The sequence below is a fragment of the Pelecanus crispus genome, chromosome 4 (genome assembly GCF_030463565.1).
Source record: "Pelecanus crispus isolate bPelCri1 chromosome 4, bPelCri1.pri, whole genome shotgun sequence".
NCBI classification, from domain to species: domain Eukaryota; kingdom Metazoa; phylum Chordata; class Aves; order Pelecaniformes; family Pelecanidae; genus Pelecanus; species Pelecanus crispus.
In genome coordinates, this window is record NC_134646.1 from 68,287,422 (window position 1) to 68,314,519 (window position 27,098).

At 38.3% G+C, this 27,098-nt stretch overlaps 1 protein-coding gene across 5 annotated transcripts in view; it reads left to right on the forward strand.

The window, feature by feature from the left end:
* KCNIP4 (potassium voltage-gated channel interacting protein 4) overlaps nucleotides 1-27,098 on the forward strand; it is a 357,626-nt gene that overhangs the window by 312,835 nt on the left and 17,693 nt on the right. For 4 of the 5 annotated variants that reach the window (XM_075708933.1, XM_075708932.1, XM_075708930.1 and 1 more), the window contains one exon: nucleotides 24,843-24,912. In XM_075708933.1, coding sequence (XP_075565048.1) covers nucleotides 24,843-24,912 — 70 coding nt within the window. Of the gene's footprint in view, nucleotides 1-20,660; nucleotides 20,682-24,842; nucleotides 24,913-27,098 lie in introns of all 5 variants that reach the window. The other variant, XM_009489878.2, reaches the window with a different exon arrangement.

Consider the following 27,098-nt stretch of genomic DNA (forward strand, 5'->3'; position numbering starts at 1 on the left):
CCAAGGGAGAACTTATGCCTATAGTGGGTAATTTAGCTTTTTTAAAGCTTATATACTGTCCCTGAAAAATGAGCTTAACGGAAGTCCTAAGCCCTCCCCTGGCTCAAAAGGTTGTCCCCAGCACTCTGGTTTTACAGTGTTCCTGCACTCTTGTTGATGAATTGTTGCTCAGCTGCCACCACAGTGGGACCTCTCCATTTTGTATTTGGCTTCCTGTCATCCCATTTCTTGTAAATTGAAATTGTGATTGCTGCAGTCATTAACCTTTCAAACCAATGGCTCTGTGGCAAGCCTAGTACAAGTGGTACTTCACAATAAATCGCACAGACTATCAAGCATGCACTCAACATGTGGTCTTTCTTTCTCTTTTGTCCATTGATAGGTGTCTCAGTTTTAAAAATGTCCATGAGATATGGCACATTTCCATTTTAAAAATACTGAGATAATGCTTTTGCTGCACAAAAGATGCTCCTGTGCTAAACTTAAATGCTAATGATCTTTTAATTTTGATCATTCTCATCAAAAATTCTGTCAAACTGTGTTGGGAAACTACTAGACTTTCCTGGAAAAGTGAAAGGATTTTTGACAAACATTGATCTTACCCAGCTGCATATCAGAGAAAGTGTAAATTGAAGTCATGCATACATAAAAATGCCCCTGTAGCTTTAAATAGACAGCTCCATACTTGTGACATTTATTGGGAAAACAACATTTCTAAGATACCTTTCTTCCCTATTGCTGTTAGCAAATGAGGCAAACAATGGCAGTAAGATAATAACTCTGATAATGTTGCAGCTCAAAGATAGATTTCCCCATCACACTACCCATCCATGGAAGAATACGTTTGTGCATAACTCAAAATATGCTAATTTATTCAAAGATTTTTCCATTTCAGTTACGGTTTGATGAAAGCATTGTATTACTGTATGTTGCATTTGTGAGTCTCAAAGGAAGTTTAATGAAAGCTCGTTTTATAGGTTATAAAGCTCATTTATTGATTGTCTAGAGCATTCGAGTTTTGCATGATAAAATACAGCTATTCTCATTGTCCTTTTCTGGAAAATTCCTTCTCTTTTGCTTGTTCTTCTGTTAGTGTCTTACAAAAAAAAAGTAAGTGAGGAGAAAGTGCTTGCTTTGTTTTATCTAATTAAGTATATTTCCAGTCTAATGAGTCATGTGGGTTTATCCATCTAAGGTATATCTACATACCCAACTGTAAGAATATTCATAGGATATTTTTGATAAGTTGGGCTGTATTACCTCCAGAGGTCTCTTCCAGTGAACAGTTCGATCAGTTTGTGATCTGAACTGCCCACATTCAGATTGGGCAAGTAATTTAATAAACAAGATTAGCTAATGGTTTGAAACTAATTGCTGTTTCTGTATGGTGTACAGCAGCCCAATCCCCTGAAAACCTTAATACATTTACAGTGTAAATTTTCACATTCTTAGCTGTAAAAAGTCTCCATAAATAAATAAAATTGGCATAAACACTTACTCTGGAAATTCAGGTTGTTGTTTGATCTGGCTTTGCACATAGATAATGTTGGCACTCTGACATTAAAAAAAAAATTTGGGATCACTGAGACACAGAATCTTATGTCATCATTAACATTAACTGACAAGGAAGTCAAATTCAAAGTTTTGATGCTGTTCTTCAAACACCAGTTCTAGATCTCATATGATAAGTGCTCATATTATGTTCTTAAAGCTCTATAAAATTACTTGTGCTAGGCCCAGTGCTGTGGTGTATAAAACTTAAGTTTAGCACCAGCTATCATTACAGTTAGTTTACTCAGAGATAGAGCCTATGAACTGCAATTAAGAAAGCCTTCAGGATGGCAAGGAATCCACTTATATATATTTATTTGAATTTATGTCCCTCTCCAAAGCCTAAATGTGGTTCTAAATATTAGGCACCTTCATGAACTACATTTATTCTCAGATCTGCTGAGAAGAAATGCCTGAAAGAACAAGGTAGCTTTATCCACATTTGGTATCACAGCCTGGGAATTAGAGCATTTTCCCATGCAATGAGAGTTTTAAAAAGTGAAAGAAAAATTATAAATCTGATAAAAATAATTGCAACTTCAAAGAGGAAAATTGAGTTGGTGCACTGAATAAAAATAATTTTTACTGTATAAATCATTTCTCTACTTGTGCAATTTTTTGTTTAATGATGAGGATGAAGCTTAGGTATATACTGTGCATTTGCAGTATATGCATTACTAACTTGTGCAAAACCTGAAACATCTCAATGTAATTTTGAGGGTACTGAAGTTAAAGTTTTCAAACTGGTTTAATTTTCTTATACATTTGTATGCATAAGATCCTAGGAACACTAAATATATCTGTTTTGCTCACTGTAATTGGAAATTACTTGTTAAGAAAGGAGGTATGAGAAATGTATATGTGTCCTACATGTGGATGACCTTTACAGCTATTCTGTTTGTACAGCCTCTGATTTATGACTAATAGAGATGTACAGTTCTGTCTTTCACTTCTGTCTTTCAAATGTAGCTTCTAAGATAAGCTACGTCTTGATTAGAATTTATTTAGTACAAATGGAAAGTGTGTCCTTTTGCATTATATTTGTCAGACACTAAAAGCTGACAAGGGACATAGGCATTTGACTATAAAAGAGATTAAAAAAATGGGTGATGCAAAGAGTTTGAATACCTCTGTGATGATCCAAACAGGGATTTTGAAGGTCCATTCCATTTTCCTTGCTTCCTTACTTAACCTTTTCCAGCTGTTCTAAAGCATGACAAGGGGCAAAGACAACATAATCCTCTTAGTTTATGTCTCTGGAACACCGTGTATTATGAAACAGAAGGTTTCACACTATGAGAAATAACACTATAGCTTGGATCAGCTATATCTTGAGTCATTAGTGTCCCCCATCTCACAGAGTCAATAGGATGCCTTCAGCTTGTTGTGAGTCCATTCAGTTCCACACTGACTCCATGTGGTTTTATTGTAATGAATAAATGCAGATTCAAGATTAATACAAGCCAGAAGAGAGAGAAAAAACCAAAAGTGAGCATGACAGACAATGGCACTAGTGCAAGAGTATTTTGCCCCTTGCATCCGTCCTCCAAAGCTTGCTCTTGCAGATGAGGTGTCTCAGAGCTTAAATATGCTTTTCACCCTCCCCCACGGAGTCCTAGGACAGCAAGAAAGATTTCATTTCACCAGCAGTCAGTTCAGTTGCTTCTCCCTCAAGATTTGATGACTCTCTGTAGAAGTCCTTGGGTTACAGAGCATGTAATCTTAGCGAGCAGGATCTTTCCGGATGCAGACTTTCTTTCTGACCAAACAGAAAAGAAGAGAGCCTGGAAGAAAAACATAGGTCAGTTAAAGGTTCCCACCTAGCGCTCCTGGCTAACATGAAACAACACTAAAACCATTTGACATATATCCCTCTGTGACTCTGAATATCAAACAAGGGATGCGTTGCTCTACCGGTTAACAGTGAATGAAACATGCCCATTGTGCTGAAAGTTTGACAGAGGTGCTGACCCCTCTGCACAGACAGCGTAAGAAGAGCAGTGTTATGGACAAAAAGAGGATGTATATACAGAGAAGCACCAGCAACTTGTCTTTTCAAATAGATGCAGTGATAACACCTGAACGGGTTCTGCCTCATGCATATAAACCTGTTAAATTTGTAACATAGAAATGTCAATAAAATAGAAAAAAATAAAGCAACTTCTGAACCTTACTAGAAAATCAGATGGTAATAATTCAAACTGAAAATTAACATCTCCCCATGTTAGAAAAGTCTTGTGACATGCTTAGCCTTCATACACTAAACAATAGACAACTGCATAATGAAATTCCAAGCAAGTAAACCTAGAAGCTGGATATCATGAGTGCTGTCAAGGGACAGATTTCTGTAAATCATCTTTTTCTATCTAGAGAGAGTTTCTGAAGACATGTATAATGCACATAGCTCAAACTTCCATTTTTTTAAATAGAATTATTATTTACCAGTCGTGCTTCAGTTCAATTGTTTTCTCAATTTTAGATGAGTGAAGAAAAACTTAAGAAAAAAAACCCTTGCCAAGGCAGAATTTTGTTATTATGTTTCAAAAGCACTGGCATTCATTTATTAGGGGCTTAGAGGGAATTTTTCCACATTTCAAACAAGGCTATGTGAAATCTTTTAACAAACTGAGCAATAAATAATGCTTACATTTATTATATGTTTCCTTCAGGAGTTAGTCAAGAAACTTGAAATATTTCAAATATAAGAGTAAAAATAATTTGGAGGTACAATTTGACAGACCTAGCATATAGTTGTCAGTCATCACAAATTTACAGACCTTAATGTGTTCAGCAGAGATACTTGTTTCAGTTAGTTTCACAGTTGCTGGCAGAGATTGAAATCTTCTTTTTGCAAGATAATAATGAACTCAGTCCATACACTTCTATTCATCTCATGATTTACTGCTGTTCATGGAGATACTTCACGTTGTGTTCACTAGGGAAAGCCTGTCATCTAGCATACCAAGTACTGTCTTCATAATAGTGATTGCTGACTTCTGAATTATCTCTGAAAAATGTAGATGCCAAGTTGCTAATTATGCAGCATATAAAAAGAGCGTGACTTTTATCACCCAGTACCAATAATAGTACAGAGCACCAAATACCTATAAAGTTCTTTATTCTAAAAAAGTCAATAGTATGTTTTGGTGGAATTGTATTGCTCTGTGTGCTTGTCTGTCCCTCCTGTTTGAAACTGGCCGTACCCTGTCCCGTGCTCTGGTGTGCTCTCAGCGTGCCATCAGTCATGCCAGGCTGACACTTGATGTACGGTATATACCTTCTGCTCTGCCAGCCAGTTGCTCAGTGTCACTCATCTGCTGATAGAGCTGTTTTCTACCACAGAGCTTTCATGTATGTCAGTGTGTGATATCTGAGGGATATAAATGCTTATGTACTAGAATATAAGCAGCAAAATATCTTCTTTGGCTACAACTCACTGCGACTACTTTTTGCTGCAACTGGATTAAGCATTACAAAGCTTTGTACTTGAGTTATGTGAAATTGTTGGATTTTTGTTTCTGGGTAATCACTAACATTGGAGAAGTAAAATTTAGTGCAATGCACCATTGATGAGGTTGTAATTTAAAAATGTAGTGAGCAGACACCTATTCTCCCACCTGTCCCCTTTTTTTCACAAGGTGAGATGAATACTAATTGTAACTGCTAGAAACACTGGACATTATAACACACAGCTTAGCGTAAAATGTTTTAGTGAGCCAATTCATCATTTGAGAAAACAGTCTTAAAAACATCACTCTACTTGGATTTCTTGCTACCAGTTTTCTTACTTTTAAAGAGTTTTTGTATAAAACATGACAAATCCATATTAAATCTAAGTTATCTCCCTGTTACACTGCAATTCAGAGACACAAAGTGGACACACATATTTTCAGGTGGGTGTCCCAAGCCTGCAAAATGAGAGGAGAGGGAATAAATGCATCTTCTGGAGATACTTCTGGATGGTGCAGTTTGACCATTTGGGTCCTGATTACTTCAAAAATTTACAGACAAAGTCTTATTTGCGCTGAACTCAGGGGTCTGTTCTGGATCCCAGGAATTTCCAAGCAATTTTGGATCTGTATAATTTTTTCTTGTTTGAATTCCTGATCAGTTTAAACAAAACCAGCAATGTGTAGGTGTTGTCAGAAAGCAGTGAAACGGTCAAAAGTCCTTTCTTGATTTCAACAGAATTAATTTCTGATTTGAAATTTCTTTAGATCTACTTCTGAGCTAAAAATAAATACTGATAAATCTTCAAATAAAACAGCAAATCACAAATCCCAGAGCAAGAAGGTCAAGTCTTTCAGTGTCATGGAAATTTATTACAAGTCTTGGGCCAACCTGCATTTACCTTTGAGTAAAAGTCTAAAATCCAGTATCTAATAGAGCCAATATTCTTTAGATCAGCTGGACATTTCCGCAGTTGCTCTTCACTCTGATTATGTGAATGATTCTCATGTTAACTTTCACGTAAGGGAATTTATTCAACCCGATCAATTCCATTGTGAAATGGAATTTCAAAGGACCTTAGATACGGTGAGTATAACAGAAGAAATAGAAGCCAATAACTCAGAAGACAGCATGATTCAGTAAACACAGCATGAAACGATAAGTCTAAAGACTCTAGCCTTTTGGCTCTCTGGCTGGCTTATTAACTGCCACACACCTTTAAAAGCCTTAACTATCTCACTGAAAAGCCTTCTGGGTTGCAGGAGAGCATTATACTAGCGCATCATTGCCTGCACAGGCTCCACATTGACAACTGCCTAATTTAATGTCTCTGGTCTGAAAGCCAAAACCTTTTAGAGTGTCCCTGGCTATCTGAGAGATCGCTTCTCAGCCTTTGATCAAAGCCTCCTCAGACATGCCCTGGGAACAAAGTAGGGAGCACCAGTAGGGGGGCTGGTGGCTGTGGGAAACTGAACTTTCCCAGGAGCTGGAGATAGCAAAGTTCAGCCTTACAGGAGAGAAAAATGAACACTTAATTCCTCGATGTTAAGAGTGAAATGTGTGTTGTGTGGGCAGTATATTTGAGCGAGACCATTTACCCCTCCATGACTAAGCTCAAGTGGAAATAACAGTAACCTCATGTCTAAAAAAACCACTGATCTAGGAAGCACTCTACGTGGTATTTCTAACAATTATTTACTTGCTCCATTTATGCATCTCTGACACTGTAACCAGCTTCACTGTGGCCTCACAAAAAGAAGCGTCAAGAATAATTTTTAAAAATAAACCCCCCAGTAGCTGAATATAGCAGTATTTGTCTCTGGCACGCTATCTACCAGCAATTCTAGGTATCAGGGTAACAGACACATGATTGTGCCTGTGATTGAAAAGCACTAAGCACTGGATCTAGGTGTACAGGAAACCTATTGTACAGGCTACCAAATTTGGATCAATAGGAAGGAAATCCAGGTTCAATAACTAACTTCCATATTGTCCTGCTGAACCACCCAGTTCATCTCACATTCTTTTTTTTCACCTCTTTCCTAAGTCTTTAGGGCACAAGATCTTTGTCAGTGTTTTTCCATGTCCTGAATAATGAGTCCCCACTAAAAATCACAGTACCATGGATGATTCATTACTATTAACAAAGTTTTAAAACAGGCAATATTTGTTACCTTCCTCTAGAGCCAGATGAGAAAGAAGAGTGACACAACATAAAACAACAGAGAACTCTAATATGGAAGCAGATGCAAAATTAGATTCAACTTGACACCAGAGAGTAATGGAAAATTTGTTTATCAGTTTTTAACTACCCCTATAGATTCACCAATTCTGGGTACTTGTAACATTTAGCTCCTGAATTTGTATTGTTATTCATCTAGGCTAAAAATCCTGCCTCTCTTAAAGTCAATTCCAAAACTTCATTAATTTTACTGGAACATGCCCAAATGTCATGAAGATTTTTTTGACCTTCTTCATGTATTTTTCACTATAAGAATGGCTTCTCAATTATTCCAGAGCTCTAGATAGAAATTACAGTTTTGTTTAGCTGATTTGTCCCCCACCACATTAGCTGCCTGTGATGAAAATGATGACACATTCCTTCAGTCTGTCAGACAACTGTAATTTAGTGGTAATTGGCTCTAAAATCTTCCAGTAATCCTCTCCATGACGCAATACCAAACTGTATTCTAGTGATCATTTTTTTACCAGTAGATAAGCAAGTACCTGTCCCTGTTGCCCTGTGCTGGAAAAATCTGATCCTTTTTCTGGTTTCTCCAGAATATTTTTCTTTCCTCTTACATTAATATGCCATGAAAGAATATGCATCCCAATAAAGGTATTCCCACCATTCAATTGGGAGCATGCTGGGCCTCTTCAGTTCTCTCAGTTGTTCAGCTGGAAGTTTCAGGTTTTGCTCTGCAAACGAGATGCCTTTCTCCATTTGGTCATCATTGCCTTCTGCATTCAGAGTTCCTGGGAGCAGCATCTTTTGGGAAACCTCTGGGCACTCTAAGAAGTTTTCTGCTCCATTTCCCAGTGAAGACCTAATTAGAATCCTAAGATTTAAACCCATCCCTTTTCTATTAATGTAACTGTCTCAACAGCAAACAGTCCATGAACAGGCTAGAAGCTTATGCACAGGGATCAATTATTTTTTCTGTTTCTTATCTCTAAGTAGTATAATTCTCCAGATTTGAGTCTCATATCATCCCTCAGACTTGATAAAATAACCACACTGAATCTGATTTCCAAAAAATCCACTGCATTTCCAGTAGTGTTGAAAATAAATAAATCAAGTCATACAGCATCTGCTTCACTGAACAAGAGATGTAGTACCGTCCCCTGTAATGGAGCCCAAGTCATAACAGCCTTATTTTCTCATTCTGTTCTTAGAAGCTGCAGTTATGGAGCAAAGACAAATGCTATGTGCCATAAACTTAGTAGGTTTTGCAAGAAGTTTTTATTACCAGCAATTTCAAACTCAATGAATCTCCATGAGGAATGATACCACTATGAGAAATTAAATGTCTGTCTTAGGCCTACCCTGTATGACAGATAACTCTCTTTCAGATGTGTCTGATTCTCTAGTTATCTTTTTCCCTTCTTGTTATCTGTTTTAACTGGGAAATGCCTTCTGCTTCTTTTTTTTTTTCTCTATGCTGTTCATGTTTTCACAAAAATATGCCAGGAAGTATCAATCACCATTTATTTAGGTTTATCTCAGTATTCAGTTCCAATGATTTGACTTATGTTACAAATTTTAGATATGCTGCAAAAAGCAAGGTATTGAGTATCCACATATGAGACAGAGAAAGCTTCAGAACAGTCTGAAGGTGATTTATGTAGTTTATTTAGATTTTTTTTGCTGTGCTAAAAAAAAGTTATCAGTTCATATTCCTGACTGAACTTCAAATTCCATTCTGATGCTTTTCTAATGTCTTTTACTGAATTATAGAAACAATATCTCATTTGTAAGTAGCACTGGTACATCCTCCCCTGTCTTATGGAACTGTTCACTCCTTCTCAAAGGCATTTAGATTTATGGCCCAAAGCATTGCCACAAAGCTCACTCTGTCCCTTCCATGATCACCATAAACAGTAGAGCTCTGGTGGTCAAGTATCTTCTCCATATCATGGACCCTGCTCTGGGGAGCCCTTTGGGCAGCAGAATAAAGGAGATGTGGGTGTGGCGTGCTGGCAGATGAGTGCAGATGTGACAGTGAGGTTCTGGTACACAGAGAGGGGAGCCCGTGACAGACACTGAATGCCAGAGAGCCTCCAGGATGAGGCACATTGCCCTCACTGTGTGAACAGGGAAGAAGCATTTCTTCCCATGGACCGCATGACTCTCTCACAGCAGCTTCAGACACATCATTGCCTCAATTGCTTTGGATTTTCACCACTGTGCTTGGTGAATCAGGTCCTATTTATGCTAATGTCAAGCTCGGTTTTACAAATATTTATGCAGGTAAGCACTTTTGTTCTTTTGTTTGCAATGCTGGGGCCCTTCTCCTGAGAGAAATTGATGTTAATAGTGGAGAAAGCAAAAACCTTTGTTAAAAAAATAAATGTATCACTATATAAAATATAAATAATAAGTACAATGTTTGATTTCCAGTGTCTAACCGGCTCCCCATTAACTTTTATGCTCTTGCCCACTTCTGCAAGCTGACAGGATCCTGTAGGAGCTGAAATTCCCCTGTGCTTTTCACTGTAGTTGGCACTAACCAAATATTGGTCTGTCTGCCTTTACCATTGCACATCTTTGAAAGAAGCAAAGAACCACTACTCTGAAAAATACTGAAGTAACATGAGTTAGGGCACATTTTCAGGTTGAGTGTCTTTCATGCAGACATGTGTTCCAGGAATGCAAAACTCACAGTCTTCTTACTTCATGATTAAAATGAAAATATGAGTTGGTGTCAGTACTTAGTATCAACATCCAGTTGACTAACACACACACACAAAAAAAAATCAGATCAGCATTTTAGACAGAATATAGTTCTTTTTTTTCACCCCTGACACACTGAGATTGCTTCATAAATACATTGTGCTAAATTCAGGCTTTCTCATCTTCAGATATGGCTATAAAATATTAGCAGTCATGATGGTGCCAGTCTGCTAAACTTGAGGAGAAGGTTGTTAGTACAGTTTCCTCCTCAGTGAATCTTCCACTCTTTAAGAGTACAGGGAGCTTCTAGGGAAAAGCAGAAAACCAAATGAGCTTCTAAATTCTAACTCCCTCATGTAAGAAAAACAAAATAAAGATCTTCATGGTTTTAAAGTAGGGAATTGACCTATACTCAAATATTGCTGTTAGGGATTGGTGATGTCCTTCATTCTGCTCAAGTGAATCACTTGAGTGGGTCTAAGGGAGCACAACTGAGTGACCAGCACTTGCCAGCAAGGAGCTATTCCTCCTCCCCTCACCTAGGATTTCAGTTGATTTGAAGGGATTTGATCAAAAGCACTCACACAGAACGTGTGAAAGGCAAGTCACAGAAGCAGTGCTCGCCTAAATACAGCTTCTCCCAAGAGGCTGAGTACTTTGCCTTTGCAAAGTGTTTACAGAAAACTGCACTGCTCAGTATTTGAAGCATGAGTTCTGCTACATTTAATTTAATTATAACTGCCACCTATTTGTGAAGTCAGGATTGTAAAAATGCCCTCCTGTAGTGACAAGTAAGGACAGAAACAGTAAGCACTTTTCAGATGCCAGGGACTCATCCATAAAGTTTGGTGTGACAAACTTGGGGTGAGCTTTTAAGTTCAAATCTTTAGTCATATCGTTTACTGTTGTTTTACTGCCAGTGCTAATAATAGCAAACTAAAAATTACACTAGTTAGTGGGCATTGCTAAACAAAGAATGGCACTGATTAAAACCGTTGCTGGCACCTTGCCCACTGCATCCTGGAAGCAGCCAAAGTGTTGATTGTTATTTACTGTGTGAAGCCACACATGCTGGATGTGAGCCAGTTCCTTTATTTCTGCTTGTTTTCCTCTGAAACTGCCATAGCAAGTAGGGGGTGGGAAGAGGCTTTTGTTCATTAGAGTATCTTCCAGTGGGAGGCTCAAAATCTTGTACATCTTTGCCCTGCCATTGCGAAGCATTATCGTAACTATTCTACAGGTGGCTAAATAGAAGCAAGAAGTTTTGTGTTTTACCTGATGAGACAAGTCTTGAAAGGAGTTTTTACATGTATTTCACCAATGGATGTCAATGGAGACTGGTGCTATCAAATCCACTGACTTTTACGATGTACCTAGAAATGTAGACTGTTGCTACTGAGCTATAAAATGAGTCTATAGCTTCTGCGAAATGATAATGCAACAACCCAAGGTGTTGACCCTGTGATCCTTTAGCTGAAGTAATTCTACTGTACTTTAGATCAGGGAGGAAAGATTGAAAGGAAGAATGTCCCTTTAGACCCAGTAATTAGTGCACTCCATTTGGGTATGCCTCCTGCATTCTAGGTCCTCCTTCAAAAACTGCTTATACTTTACATCTGTAACCATAAATAGGCAAATTCATAGGAAGGCCTTCAAGTAGGGATGAAAGACTATCTGAGATAACCGTCCCTAACCATTTCACAAAAACCACCTTCCTTTTCTATTACTCTGATTGTCTTTTATACCATACAACTTCTATAAAGAATAGAGAAAATATGTCTTCATCTCCATTAGTAGCTCTCAAGGCTCACAAGTAAATTCAAGTATATGAGACTAGAGTATGTTATATTATGTTCTGATCTATAAGACTTAATTCTGCAGTAATTGAAACAATAGGAAGCTGTTTTAGGAAGAAATTCTAGCTCTCTTGAAGTCATCAAATAAGTCTGATCCAAGGTATACCTTTGTTCTACATATTTCATCATTCATCACTCTTTGGTTACAGTATCTTTCTATAAAATTGCACAGAAGTTATTTTTAAATATGTAAACCAAGAACTGTTTCAATAAAGAAAAGGTGCTGTGAAAGCTTTTTTTTATAGCCCACTCCTGAGAAAACTAAGATGAGAAATCAAATGAGGAAAAAAGAAAAACCACCAAGAACTAATTCAGTTTCAATAGGCAGGAGGCTAAATTAATAGCTGTCCCTTTCCTGATAACAAAAAAAGTAGAAGTGATAATTGAAATTAAAAACACCAGTGGTTTTCAATGTAATTGAATTGAACACAGGTTATTCATTAGAGAAAATGAGTGAAAATCCATCAAGCTAGAAATAGGTCATTATAAACATACTCATTCATATATATAACGTATATTGTTGTACATGGTGGGGATAATATCTCACAGATGAAAAGAAAATGAATGCTGGCTTTAAAATTAAATTTTTCATAAAAGTAATTTCAAGCAGTGTAATAAATAAAAATAAAAAAAAAAAACCCACACCACCTTGTATTTTTGACTTTTAAAATTTCTACTGTCTGAGTATCTTCATGTATCTTACACATATTAAAGTACTGGGACTCTCAGCTCTCCTACAAAGGAGGAAAGGTTTCACTAATGCACTAATTAATCTTCATTTTACTCCAGGAAGCTTTTTAGATCAAAAATTGTATTAAATTATTTCAGCTATAACTGTGTTTTAAGTACACTTTGTCCTATACTTTGTATGTGTTCTAATTCAAATAGACATAGCATAATTATGGCACATGAGTTATGTTCAAACAGGGAAAAAAATCCCTGATTTAGTCCATTTCTGGTTTCTCTAGTATATCCAGATACACATTAGCTTCAAAGTTCTTTGTTTATCAGTACAGTATTGATAATTCATTAATTAAAATAAATACAGAATATAATTTTAAAATGTTGGGGAAGTTAGCAAAAGATTTCAATTATTTAAGGGAATATGAAAATTGATTCAAGTAAAAAATTCATGTTTCTGAGTCATTTGAGGGATTATCTTCTCACTCTGAGAAAATTACCTGATATTCTATTAATGGGTAAGTGGCATGAAGAAGGTGGCAGCTCTGTTTGTTGGGTAGAGTAGCTGCTAACCTGGCTACTAAACCAGTATAAAAGGTTGTAAAGCTGGAGGGGGCTCCCCTGTCTAGCAGAAGGAAAGAAATGATACTTTCTTACTTATACTGAGTGTGTTTTATGTCTTTAATCTGAGATGTTATGATGACTCACTTTTATGGTTTCATTTGCACATATCACCCCACGAATAAACACTTTTCCTTTGAGACTGTTTGGTTGCCACTACTGGTGACCAGGCATCCAATGCTCATGTGTTCAAAACTTTCTTTTACCCATCTCTTCCACTGAAGCCTGCCTCTGCTCATCTTCCCATCTCTGCATATTTCTTGGTAATTAACAGCGGGTCCTTCAACAGCTTTTCAGAAGAAAGGCAGGTAAGGTCTGGACTTGTTCCATTATATCAGAGGCCTGGCAAGCCCCCAAAATGATAGGTGTAAAGATAGAATAAAACCAATTGTCATCCTTTGTGAGTAGTTTGAGACACCATCCTGCCGATCATCCTCCCAGTCCTTTGAGAAACTGGCTTTTATAGTAGGCAAACAGCAAAGCTCAAGCGGAACACAGAGGTGGGGGAATAATATAATTGCCTGATCAAAAGAGCCAAAGTAGATATCTCTTCTGCAGTCATTGCAATTATCTCATACATGCACCGATTTCCTAAAAACTTCCTCAAAGCTCCCATTTGATGTGTTGAGGTGTTGAATGATAAATCTATACAAAGGAAATTAAATGGTTCTGTCATTCATCTAGTTTCAAAAAGAGGTGTTAAAAAGCAGGAGTGCAAATACTGACAATACAGCAGTCCAGAAGACACCAGTTCAAAGAAGCTGTTCAGAGAAATTACTGTCTATAATAGATTACAAAGGCATGGATTTTTTTTCTTTTAATCCATAGGAGCAACAACCCCTTGAAATGTTACCAACACCTAACGGACAATACTTTGCTTATAGTTCAATCTCTGTGAATTCATTGCCCTCTTGGGGGGGTCTAACTATGGCAGGAAAACAGCTGCTCTCCTCTCGTCACATCATCTGTTATTTCTTCTTCTAGAATTATTTAGAGCAAAGGGAAAGAAAAAAAGAAAAGGACCATAAATATGTTTTATGGGATTTTTTAAAATCTGTATTAATGAGAAAAGAAAAAGATCTTTTGAACCGTCTAACTATTCCCAGGTTAGTTTTCCCAGTCTTAATTCCTAGTGCTTTGTTCAGTCACATTTCAAATATTTCAAGAGACAGGGTTTCTCTGAATTAGTTTTTTGAGGTTGCTTCACAGGCTAGTGCATGGCATCTCTTTTAAGCATATCTTTTGAGATATTTTTCAGACTGCATTTGCTTTTCCTTTAATGACATCAAAACCTTCTTTCCCCCAGAAACCTCATTTTGTTTGTACCATCTACTTTGAAGTCCTGCTAAAATAATTTCACTTTTATTAGCTGCTGCAGGGTTTTTTCCCTGCTCTTAGTGTTTCTCCTACATTGGACAATAACATGATCTGAACTCCAGCAATGCTGCCCAGCCCCTTTTCACAAAGATCACTTCTGATATGTGTTCTGGTTATCTTACTAAAAAAAACAGTATCAAAAGTGAACCCTGTGTTCTAAGAGTATTTTCAGGACATAAAGTTAATCACACTAGCAATCACTTCAAAATAAAGGGGCAATGAAATCTATTCCTGATGAATATATCAAGGACAAAAAGATTTATATTTACTACAGAGAAACGAGTTACAAAATAACAAATGTATTTGTTTATTTGTTTAACTTACAATAAATTGTGAACTTATTTATTCTCAGCAGGCAGCTCTAAGGTTGGTCAAAACTTGAGCTTAGCCTTAGTGGTATTTGGTAAATACAACTTTAATGCTAAAGGTATTCCCAAGTAAAATCAATACAATACTGATGAATTAAGGTACTACATATTGAATTATATAAATGTATTAAGTAAAAGAAATGAAATAATTACATTTCTTAGGGGATAACATCAGGCCAGATTCAACAGCATGAGAGAGAAGAAGCCATGCCCCCAGATCCATGCAACACTGAGGCTGAAGATGTATTCCCAGTAGGCACACACACATAGAGCACATGTATGCATCACATATACACCTATATACATGGCCAGCCACACAGTTCACAGACAGACGCACAGAGCAGTCACAGGAACACAGGCAGCACCAACAGCCTCATCCTGCTGCCCTCTGTGGCTGAGCTGGATGGAGGTCCACTAGTGAGAATACAGATAGATAGATAGATATACACACATACATACATGTACAGTATGGATCCCTCCAGCAGCTGGGCTCAGACACTTGGCTCAGATAGAATCATAGAATCATAGAATCGTTTGGGTTGGAAAAGACCTTTAAGATCACCCAGTCCAACCATTAACCTACACTACCAAGTCTACTTTAAGCCAATCAAGGGTAGACTAGACTAAACCATGTCCCCAAGTGCCACATCCACCCATTTTTTGAATACAAAAACCACAAACACAAAAAAAACACAAAACAAAAACCAAAAAAAAAAAGATGCCCAGTAGCTGCTCCTGATACCAGTTTACCTAATTGCTGGTACTGGGCATAAGAGACCTTGAGGCTGCAGGTCCATTCCAGTTGCTGGTACAGACCATCTCATGCACACACACAAAGCTGACCAGGACTCCCCTGGTCCCCAGTAGCCAACCCCACCATGGTGTTACCCTTAGAGACCCACTCGCATCATGGCTCCCAGGACATGTCAGCTGCTCACCAGGTCATCCGACCTGATCTTCTCTAGCACTCACACATTCATTCACACCCCCGCACATGCTCCAGTTTGCTGCACGAGGGACACACAGGCCCTCCAGCCCATGGTCTGACCCCAGCTGCTGGACTCACACCCCTGTACAGACCCATGCACACACAGAATGGAGAGCCATCACCCAGGAAAGAGTGGGAAAGGAGTTTAATAAGATGACAGGACAGATTGCCCCAGTTAGGCACAGGGCATGGCCAGCCAAGCACACTGACCAGACAACCATATATATGTGACTGGGACTTTTTATCCCCTCACCCCTCTATTTTCCCACACTTGTTCCTCCCCAAATCACTTCAGTCCCCCCCTTTCCCCACCTTTGGTTCCCTGCTAAACATCCCATAATGAGTCCTGTGCAATCACAGAATGTTCTTCCCCTGCATCCCATAATGTGTCTCCTACCCTGGGGCAGCAACCCCCTTCAGTAGAAGCATCAACGTGATGCTTTTGACACTGGAGCTGAGGCTTTCCTGGGACAGCCCCAGGAGGGGCCAGGACAGTGTGTCCCTTCCTCTCTGTCCTTAATTTGGGTTCCTGCTTACCTTTGTGCCCCTGTGCTCCTTTGGGCTTATGGAGCTGGGCCTTTGATGGGTTGATGGCTCCTGGGATGTCCAGGGAGCAACCAGGGCAGGGCATTAGTTGGGCTCCCCCACCTGCCATTGTCTCTTTGTGCTTCTCTGTGGGTGTGCAGACAAGCTTTTACCACATAACCTAACAAAATCCAGTATATAGCCAGGGGCAGCATGCTTATAAAATATAAACAGTTTTATTAAGTATAAATAAAATATAAACAAGTTTAGTCTAGAAGTGTATTATTTTGTGGTTTTGTTTTCTACTCCGCCTGAAGTATATTCAGTGGTCTGCAGACACAACTAAATCATTTTATACTGTGTTGGCTGGGTATTAGCTAAATTTCAAAGCCATAAGGCATAGTAAAACTGTAAAAAGCCAATTCCTGCATTGGCCCTAGAGGAATAAGGTGCAGCAGCCATCAAATTCTCTTCTTCCTGTGACTGCAGGCTATGAGATTTTTAGACAAATTTAGTGCATAAACTTCTGACTAACGTTCTGCATATGCAGGTCCACATCAAGATATTATCCACTACCATTAATTACTTGCAATTAAATAAAACACCTAGTCAAAATAAAACTTATTTTCATCAATAGCGTACATACTTACTTATATCATCTTTGAATAGTTTTCTTTAATGTCCAAATAAGTAATTTTTCAATATTGCTTCTGCTTGCCAAATTAAGAACACCCCTTTCTCATGGCCCACAAGTGCTGCGGTTGCTGAGAGCGCACTGGATTTTCCTCTTTGCCATGAGAATTCAACTTATCAATGTAACATGATGCTGTTGCTTATGGTCCCTCATGCTGGCAATCTTGAACTGCACCTGCTTTTTTCCCAGGAAAGGGTTCTTTCTCTGCGTACTTCCTCTAGCTTATGCTACAGAAACAGCACAAGGCAATATTTGACACAAAGTGAGAATGTAGAAGAATATTAAAAAAGATATTCTTTCATGCTTTTCACAGAATGAGCTAATTCTTAAAAGTGATCTGGGACTTTGGATCTGTTTGACTGGAAATTTGCATCTATCTGATGCCTTCTTGTTTTAATCTTGTATTCTTATGTCTGACAAATGGGGTAATATTTGGTGATGACCTGTTGAAAGGTTAACTGTGAAGCATCTTCTGAAAGAGAAGAAAAGATTAGGATCTGGCAAAGATTTTGAGCTGTGGGGATTTAAAGGGGGTTTGATAGACCTGTTCTTCCAAGGACTAGGAAACAGAGCCTAGGTGGAATAGGGCTTGGTGCCTTATTGCAAGGGTAAAGAGAAAAGAGACAGGCAGGAGTAATGCAGCAGCCAGAGGAACTGAAAAGAGGCTCAGGGCGCTGGGGAGGGCTCTCCCTGCGGAGTGGAGGGAAATGAGCCCAGAAATGACCGGGAACAAGATCCATCCTTCGGCAGAACCGAGCAGCTCCGGAAGAGCATAATGGACTGGTGAATTTGGGAGAAAGAATCTGGGTTACCCTGTGTTGGAGGCAAACTGGGATACTATGTTAAACAGCAGGCACCCAAAGGAGTCATTTGAAACAAGCTGTTGTGGATTTGCAGCTGTAGAAAGGAAAATTAAACACCTCAGAAACCTTGACATTGAAATTTCCATCTCCATGCCACTGTTGCTGTTTGGTTTTTATGTTACTTCCAGTTTTTACTTTTTTCTGCAGCTTTAACTTCATGCAGTATAACTTTACCACCCCTGCTCAGCCAATTATCCCATCTAAACATGAGATACATGCATTTTTAATGACCTAGCAGCTTGATCATAACAGCACTTAGAATCATATTCATCATTTCAACAAACCCAAACAATTTTTTAATGTGATACTACTTGTTTGAGAGAACTTTTTCTGTTTGTCTTTGATCCTCCCACCATCACCCTTCTGCTTTTGTAACTACTTACCCTCCTGATTGCAATCAGTCTATGGCTACAGAGCCATTCTGCCCCTCTACTCTGCTCTGGTGAGACCCCACCTGCAGTACTGCGTCCAGCTCTGGGGCCCTCAGCACAAGAAGGACATGGACCTACTGGAGTGGGTCCAGATGAGGGCCACCAAAATGATCTGAGGGCTGGAGTACCTCTGCTATGAGGCCAGGCTGAGAGAGTTGGGATTGTTCAGCCTGGAGAAGAGAAGGCTCCAGGGACACTTTATTGCGACCTTCCAGTATTTAAAGGGGGCCTACAGGAAGGATGGGGACAATCTTTTTAGCAAGGCCTGTTGTGACAGGACAAGGAATAATGGATTTAAACTAAAGAAGAATAGATTTAGACTAGACATAAGAAAGAAATTTTTTACAATGAGGGTGGTGAAGCACTGGAACAGGTTGCCCAGAGAGGTGGTAGAGGCCCCATCCCTGGCAACATTCAAGGTCAGGTTGGGTGGGGCTGTGAGCAACCTGATCTGGTTAAAGCTGTCCCTGCTCACTGCAGGGGGGTTGGGCTAGATGACCTCTAAAGGTCCCTTCCAACCCAAAGCATTCTATAATTCTATGATTACCTGAACAGCAACACTGAGAAACAAGAACACTGTTATCTGAAGTGAACAGGCAAAACATATAGAGGCTATTGAGGGTCAGAGACCTAGATTTAGGTTTTGAAAGTGGCAGTTAGTAAGATTTATAAGTCTAGTTGGTTTTGGATCTAGCCTCATATCTGTACAACAAATACCCATTTGGCTCAGCTGCTGCAGTTCAACCCTGATCAACACTATTCTGGCAAAAGTCTTTAAAGTGGATGTCGTGTTGATATCAATGTACCAGACTTTGTGTCAGGGTACGAAGGGGCACTTTTAGAGTGAGATTTATCTGGTTTTCCTCCTTCTTCCAAGGCATGGTGAGATCATGTCAGACATGTTTCACCAAAGTCCTTACCTTTTCCATCCTTGGAGGGACTGTTTGTACCTTAGTTTCTTATGTGTGCTACTTTTGACACACATTTTATTTTGGAGGAGGCTCAAGATAGGAGTAATTTGTGAACTGAGTATCAGTGGGCTCCTTCTAGATAATTTATATAGTGCTCAAATACTTTAGAGAATGAATTTTCAGATAGTCCAAATTTCCTTGTGGTTAAATTTTGTATAAGCTTAGAAAAAATGCTGTACATTTCAGGAATAAACTTTGCTAATATAATGCATTAGCATAGTCACACTGAAAAAAATGGTTCTATCTGATAAAACATTGACTAATGGTTTACTGGTAATTTTGATGAGTAATTTTACTACATAGCCAGTGATGTCTTGCCATGGGAGGCCAGTATAGGCTAAATACACATCAATGTGCACTGATTAAACACCAAATACATGGGTTTTTTTTTTCTCATTAAAACTAGTTATTTAGTCCAAAAGTACTAATTGTATTTCTTAGTGGGAGAAATTAATTTGGTATTGCCACCCATGTGAATTGTATCATTATCATTTGGCTCAGTTTTCTGCAAATATGAAAGTCATAAGAAGGCCTACATGTCAGTCACATGCATCAGAACAAACATTAGATATAGCAAATTTAAACCAACCTTACGTATGCAGCTTTGGAAGTAGGGAGTGCATAAAATTAAAAGTTAATTTTCATAAACCTTAAAAGCATTAAAGACTGAAAAAATGCAAGCTTCAGCTATTGTCTCAAGTTTCTAACCCACAGCCTTCTGTCCTGATCCATATGTTCCTGTTCATAATAGCAAATTATCAAGGTCCACTTATCAAACAAAGCCTCTCACCTCATCCCTTAGAAAAGCTCTGCCACACACAGACACATCTTTCTAAGGCTGTTCAACAGCACAAATTTTCACAGAAATTAAGGGCTCTCTCAACCATCACCACACTTCAGGGTACTAAGAAGAGTGAAAAAGCTTTTCCTAGTGTCTAATGTGAGTTCACAAACCTCAGACTGTGTCCACTGAACTTTGTTAAATTGTCTGCCTCTGCTAAGAGTTTGGTTCCTTTTCTCTGTTATTGCCCTTCAGGTGGGCTGCTGTTAGCCCATCCCTTAACCTTGGCCTAGACTAAGCAAGCCCAGCTCTCTCGGTCTCTCCTCGTTGGCTATGTCCTCTCATCCCTACCAGTCTCCGTGGCCTTCTACTGAAGCCTCTTCTGTTGCTCTAGTTCCCCAGGAGGGCCCCAAGACTCTGCTCCTTATCGTCCCGAGTAGAGAGATAGAATAACTCCCTCAGACTGCTGGCCTTGGCTCAGTAGGTGGTTTATCTTATTTGCAGTAAGACTTCTTTGTTGGCTTATACTCAACTTGACATCCACCGTAACCCCACGTCCTTTTCTGCAGCACTGCAATTCAGCCAGTCACTTCACAGCTGGTACTGGAGCAAGGGATGATTTCTTTCCAGGTGCAGAACATTGCAATTCTTGTTGAGCTTCATGAGGTGTCTACTGGTCCAGATTTCATTATTAATTTGGTCTAGATTATGTTATTAAATCAAGGCCATTTGTTAAATTCTCATGCTGCTTTGATCAAAGTCCTATTACACTCAAATGAAAAATTAGGAACTGGACTAGGCTATGAAAAGCCACTGTAGGTTTAAGTTGTGGGATTGTTGGTAGAATTAGCTTTAAGGTATACGCATGCTATTTCAAAATTGCGTACATGTTCTTCCATTAAGTTTTGTGTTGATGGAAAACTTAAATTTTCAGTCACAATAGAAGTACGTGCAAAAAGAGAAAATATTGTTAGTCAGAGATAATTAAGTCAATGGACGTGAACATATATCTAAAATAAAGCAGAACAAACACTGACAGCAGATAAAGCATGGGATGGAGAACCTGTCATGCAAAAGCCCACTATTAAAATATATTTAAAGTTGCGAAAGGTCCTAATACAGTTTAATCTATCACACAAAATTGTTTATTATAAAGACAAAAGTCTGAGCTTTGAGTTTGTTTCTCCTTCATTCTTTTTCCTACATTTCACTGTTTCTCCTTTATTGTGTCTTTTTGGGTTTGCCTCTTGTCTAAAAAGGGTGTTGATTAGGTAGTAAAGAAGAATCCACCTATCGCAGTATTCTTAGAAATACTGGAAAACAGACAGCTTAGACAGCATGAAGCTTGTAAATAATTTACAGGTTTGGGAGTGGTTCACAAGACCATGTGCTGGAGGTGTAATTTCCTAGCAATAAAATTGCAGGCAAGAGAGATCATCAAAAGGCAGAATGATATTTATTATTCTCTGTCTCTTTTTTCTGTTGGTTATCTTATTTTCTCCTTAAAGGAGAGAGGACTGGACTCAGGAAAAACAGTTCAAGATGAACATTTCCTCCTTTTTATTCTCCAGAAGGAAAATATAATACATCATCAATGCAATTTTAAAAGACTGTCAAACAGAAATTCTCTGTAACAAAACAAATTATATACAGCTGGAGGAAAAAAGAATATAGGAAAGGTTTAAATAAGCCTCACATTTTGCTTTCAAACTGTTTAATTATTTTCCTTTCTTTTATAAGAATTTAATGACAGGTTAGAAAGATTTTTTTTTTTAATTACAGTTGGTACAATGGAAGAAGTCAGCAATAACTTGACATAAAGCCATGGGGCATACTTAACAATTACAATATTAAATCTCTTTCACTGAACTAGAGAAATCTCCTGATTAAACACAATAAAGCCACATTTATGAGTCAAGAAAAGAGCAGTCTTGGAGCTAAATAATGTTGGCTACATTATATATGATTAAAATTTTAGATTAAAATTATTTAAGAACAGAAGTGTTCACAGTCTTGTATAGTCTCCGAGGAAAGATCCAAGCTAGAGAAAGAAAAGTTTCAACTACATTTTTCTGATAAGAGTAATTGGTCAGCATCACAGATTTTTCTTGAATGTCCTTAAGATGCCACTTCTACAGAGCTCCAAGGATGGAAAAGTTTACTGGCAATGCTATGCTGAAGAGCAGAGGAAAATACATAGGTTCAACCTAGATGAAATCAACAGGTCATTCCTGGCTCTACTACTATGCAATTCTGGGAAAGTAGGTTGCCTTTTCAAACAAAGTTTCTTTTAAACAGTATGGTGAAACTGGAGTTCATTAAGTGACAGAAAAAAGTACTACCTTTAAACGAGGTAGGTAGATGATGTATTTCTCTAAAAACAGGCTGCTAACTTATTTTGAACTAACAAATAATAAATCAGACCATTTTTTCCAGAGTACCTTTAATTCTCCTCTAGCATTTAAATGCGGTCAGGAAATGGGAGTCTTATTTTTCCCAGATTCAGACTAAGGACTGACACAGTTGGAGTTGCTGGCATTTCCTGTAAAAAAGGGGAGAGCACTCTTTGCAAAGTGAACATATTTTGAGTGTCTTCCTCATCCAAGGAAAAGGTAGAAAAATAGCTTTACATGTTAATAAGCTATAGAGTTAGATGAACCTAAATGCACATTTTGTTGTTCATTATTTATTAAGCTTCCCAGAAAAATTAAAAAAAAATGCAATATCTGAGTTGTACAAATTCAATATATAGGTTTTCTTTTTAGTTCACTCAAAATGTGCCTAGCTTTTTTTCTGAAAAGGAATTAGATGCAGAACAGAAAGATGCCATGGCTTCTTTTTCTAAATTCCAAAATACTGCATTGTCCTTTCACACTCTCACCCATCTCAAGAAGGTTGCATTATTCTTCCTTGAGCAGGTCTGGGAATGCTGCAGAGTGTACAGCAATGTATGCTTGAAAGAGGAACTTATGAAATACCTTTGTTACATTTTCTACATTGAATAACTGTATAGGCATATCAGTGAGTATCTGAACACTTCACTGACATTTTCTTTAATATACTTCAAATACAAGTAAAAATATGCATGCATTTATACAATTCCAAAAGGCTTCATTCACATAAAAAGACAAGCAGTGTAGTAAACCTGTTGGGGACCACAGAGATGCTAGACCATCTGACTACAGTCTTTTGGGGAAGCTGGTAAAGCAGAGAGAGATGTTTTAGAATGCCCTCATACCCAAATACACGACAGGCAGGGAGATGCTGCCTCAATTAATAGATCACTCCTTGCCGGATGAAGGGTAGAGACACTAGATGCATTTCACTGTTCCCCCCATTCTCCAAAGGCTTGGGTTTGAAAGGCGGTGTGTCCCAGCAGTCAGTATATATCTGCTCTTACCAAGACCTGTGCTCTAGTTCTGCCTCCATCGGTCACAGCCTCTGTGACCAGAAACAATTTCATACTTCTGTCTCCATGACCACTTGTTGTCTGCCTGTTCTGATCAAACAGAATTGTTCCTTACTATGTGTTTGCACATGCTTTCTTATGGTAAAGAGTTGATTTTAGCTGAGGATAAGTGACATAAATCAAACTAATCTTAGAGCTACAGAATTGACGTGTGTTCTTCAGGCAATGCATTCATCTCTCAATTACCAAGATTATACTATTTGTTTCTTAGCAGAAGCTGTCAGAACTATGAAAATCTCAGTGTTCCTTATTTGATCTAATAGAAATATCATTTGCTCTCATAAGAAAAGCTGTTATTACAGTGGTGAAAGATGTTATGCTGCTCTTTATCTTCATTTAAAACTATTTCCTTTCCTCACTTTAGGACTAGGCACACGTAAGTTTGAGCCATAAGTCCAAATAGCATAGCAATGGACAAAAATAAATATATGAACCTTAACATTTAATTTGTCTTTTCTTACTTACCTTTTTTCCTAGAAATACTTTCCTCTTAAAGAGCTTGCCAGGCTTTTTTCACTTTCTGTGTTAAAGAAGGAATTAAGGCAAAAAGGAATTAAGTGGGTTGTCCCAAGTCATCTGCTCAGCCTGGCAAATTCAGGACCAGAAGTCAGCTGTCTGGTCTTTGATTTTTAAGCATGACTTAGTAAACAATACAGTATTCCTTCTGCTTTTCCTTCCTCTTTGCATGTCATTTTTGTAAAGTCACCGCTCTAATCCTCTTTTCTTCATTTCCTTGCATTTCCTCTGTAATCGCTCTGCTCTGACACTTTCTGCTTATTCTTTCTTACATATTTCAGTTTATGAACAAGATGTAAAGAGACAGAAGGATATGCAACGTTTGAATAAGATCTTTTGTGACAGGGTCTTTTGAATTCATTGACTAGAACTCTTCAGGTAGAATATGACTGCATGTTGTATCAGTAATACCTAACTGCAAGTGCAGTTTACATTGTTGCTTGGTTTCTATACTGTGCAAGTACTGTTTGCGGCTGCGGGAGTGACCATCCATGGCCCACAGCAACACCAACAGCTCCATGCACTGCAGCAAAGCGGTTGCTGCTCACATCTGCCACTTGGGTCTCAAGACCGAAGATGATATACATGGCACAGAAGAAATTTTTGTCCCATGGGAACTCTTTCGGAAGTCCCTTTGAAGTGACACACATTTAATGTATTAATATTTGGTTGAAAGTGCAAAATTAGGCTCTTGCAGCATGTTAAACTCTCAGAGTCACATATATGTTCTGTACAGTCTCATGAACGCGTGATTTAACTCAACCAGTTTGGATGCTATTCATTTCGTGTCTTTCACTTTTTTTCAGGAATGCCCCAGTGGTGTTGTCAATGAAGAAACCTTCAAAGAGATTTACTCTCAGTTCTTTCCACAGGGAGGTGAGTACTTGGCAGATATAATTAGTACTACAGTGTACAGAGAGTTATGTTTGTTAGTTCCTAGGTCTGACAAAAGATTCTGTTCAAATTATCAAGTTTGTTGTCTCAAGCTCTGTCTGAACTAATGGGGTACTTCCTTGATGACTGGCCACATTTTCAATTATATATTTCTGAATGAAATGCAATGATCACTACAAGAAGTCGGTCTTCTATTATGAAGTTACTACCTGTGTTTGGGTACCTTTGAAAACCAGGCTTCCCTGAGTAGGTTCTTTCTTTTAAAACTTTCTACACAGTCTTCTCCATTCTCTTTTATTCCTCAAAACCTTTCACAGTAGGAATGAAAACTGTAGGAGGCACTACAGGTACCCTCTAATATAGATGACAGAACCCCCTTGACTTCTATGGGGTTTCTCTACTTAAGGCTTTTTTTGCTAACCTTAATTTCAATTAATTAATTTCCAGGGGTTTAATTAATTTCTTTATCTTCATTATCTTTTAGTGCAATTAAGGTAACACAAAAATGTGTAACAGTTTTTTGCCTTGAACCTCAGATTTTCTTTTAATTTGAATTTTTTCCTCTTTTCTTCCTCTTGCTTTTACCATTCAGTCCTTCCTCTTCATATTATCCTGCAGCTCTTCAATCCTGCCTCTTCATCTTCTCCCACAGCTCTTGAGATTTGCATGTTGCCCTGGGACTGTTCATAGTTCTTTCTTTCCACTTGTATTTAAAAAAAAGCACACTTAATTGGTAGGAACAAAAACGTCTCCCAATTAGTTTTATTTTGAATAAAGACCTAGAAGGTGAAGAGCAGCATTCAGCGTGGATTACCATCACTGAAATCCTTAACAAGTAGGCACACTCAATAGGGAAGAACAAAAGGCTAAAAGAGTTGACCTGCCTACTGATTATTTCTGTATCTAAGCTTTTAAACCAGGCTAACAATTACAGTTTCAGATATTATATTTTTTAGTTACCCTGGCTAGTGAAAATAATTCTCTGCATGTGATTTACTACACCTTTACTACACTTAAAATAATAGTAAAAAAATTATGTATTTCCTATTGTTACACTCAAAATTGTTTATGGGCAAAGAGAAAGCACAGCTTTTATACAAGTAAAGCTCAAATGTATTGTTAGAATAAATATAATCTTAAAGACTAACGTTTATTAGTCCTGATTAGACCTAATTGTTACAGAAAGGAAAGAATGTTAATGTAGTAAAAATTGATATATACTCAAGTCTTACTTTCAACCCCTCTTCCTGGCGTAATCCTCACCCTTCTGCTGCTCCTCTGGGCCTTTAGGGCAGTGGTTCAGGGGAGGAGGTGGAGACTGCAGTGGACTGTTGGCATCTGGAGTCCTTCCCCAGGAAGAATAGGATGTTCATGTTGGTGCTTTCTTCTTCCACACTCTAGGATTCAGCTGGGGTCACTTCTATGTGTTTGCTAACATATTTTTACACCTTTCTTTTTCTCCACTTGCAGTTCCACACGACAACCAAATTTATTGTAGGTGGTATGTTTTTGATGTGTTAGATACTATTTCTTTATCCTCTTTGCTACCCCTTAAAACCATTTTTGTCCAGCTCCACACCTGCATTTCTTTAACTGACCACAGGTGAGCTGTTTATAGCTGTGAGGTCTCCAGTGCCAGCCTGTGCCCCAAATCCTCTCATCCCACACCTGCTCTCCTCTGCGCTGCATCCCGTCTCTCTGCTGCTCAAGGCCTCTGCTAGTGTACAAGGCGAGAAGTTCTCCTCCTCACTGCATCATTATGTTAGTCTCATAAATATCTGTTTCTACATAGAATAACTGCTTGTTTCTGCTTCTGTATAAAGCTATAGCTGCACCACAAAAGTTAAACCAATCAGCCTCAGAAACCTGATCAATTCAAGAGACTGCTGTCACAAAAGTTAAACCAATCAGCCTCAGAAACCTGATCAATTCAAGAGACTGCTGTCACAGCTAAACCATGGGAAACAAAGCTGTAAGCTGACGAGCCTCCATCCTCGGGCAATCTCCCTATAAATCTTGTGGCTTCTTAGTAGCAATGGCAATGCTGCATTACAGGGGCACGTCATTACGCTATTTGCTGCAATTTCAACAATGCCGTTACTCTATCTGCAACACCGGAGCTACACTTTTCTGAAAAAAAAACATGCATTTTTCCTTGCTTCCTTTAA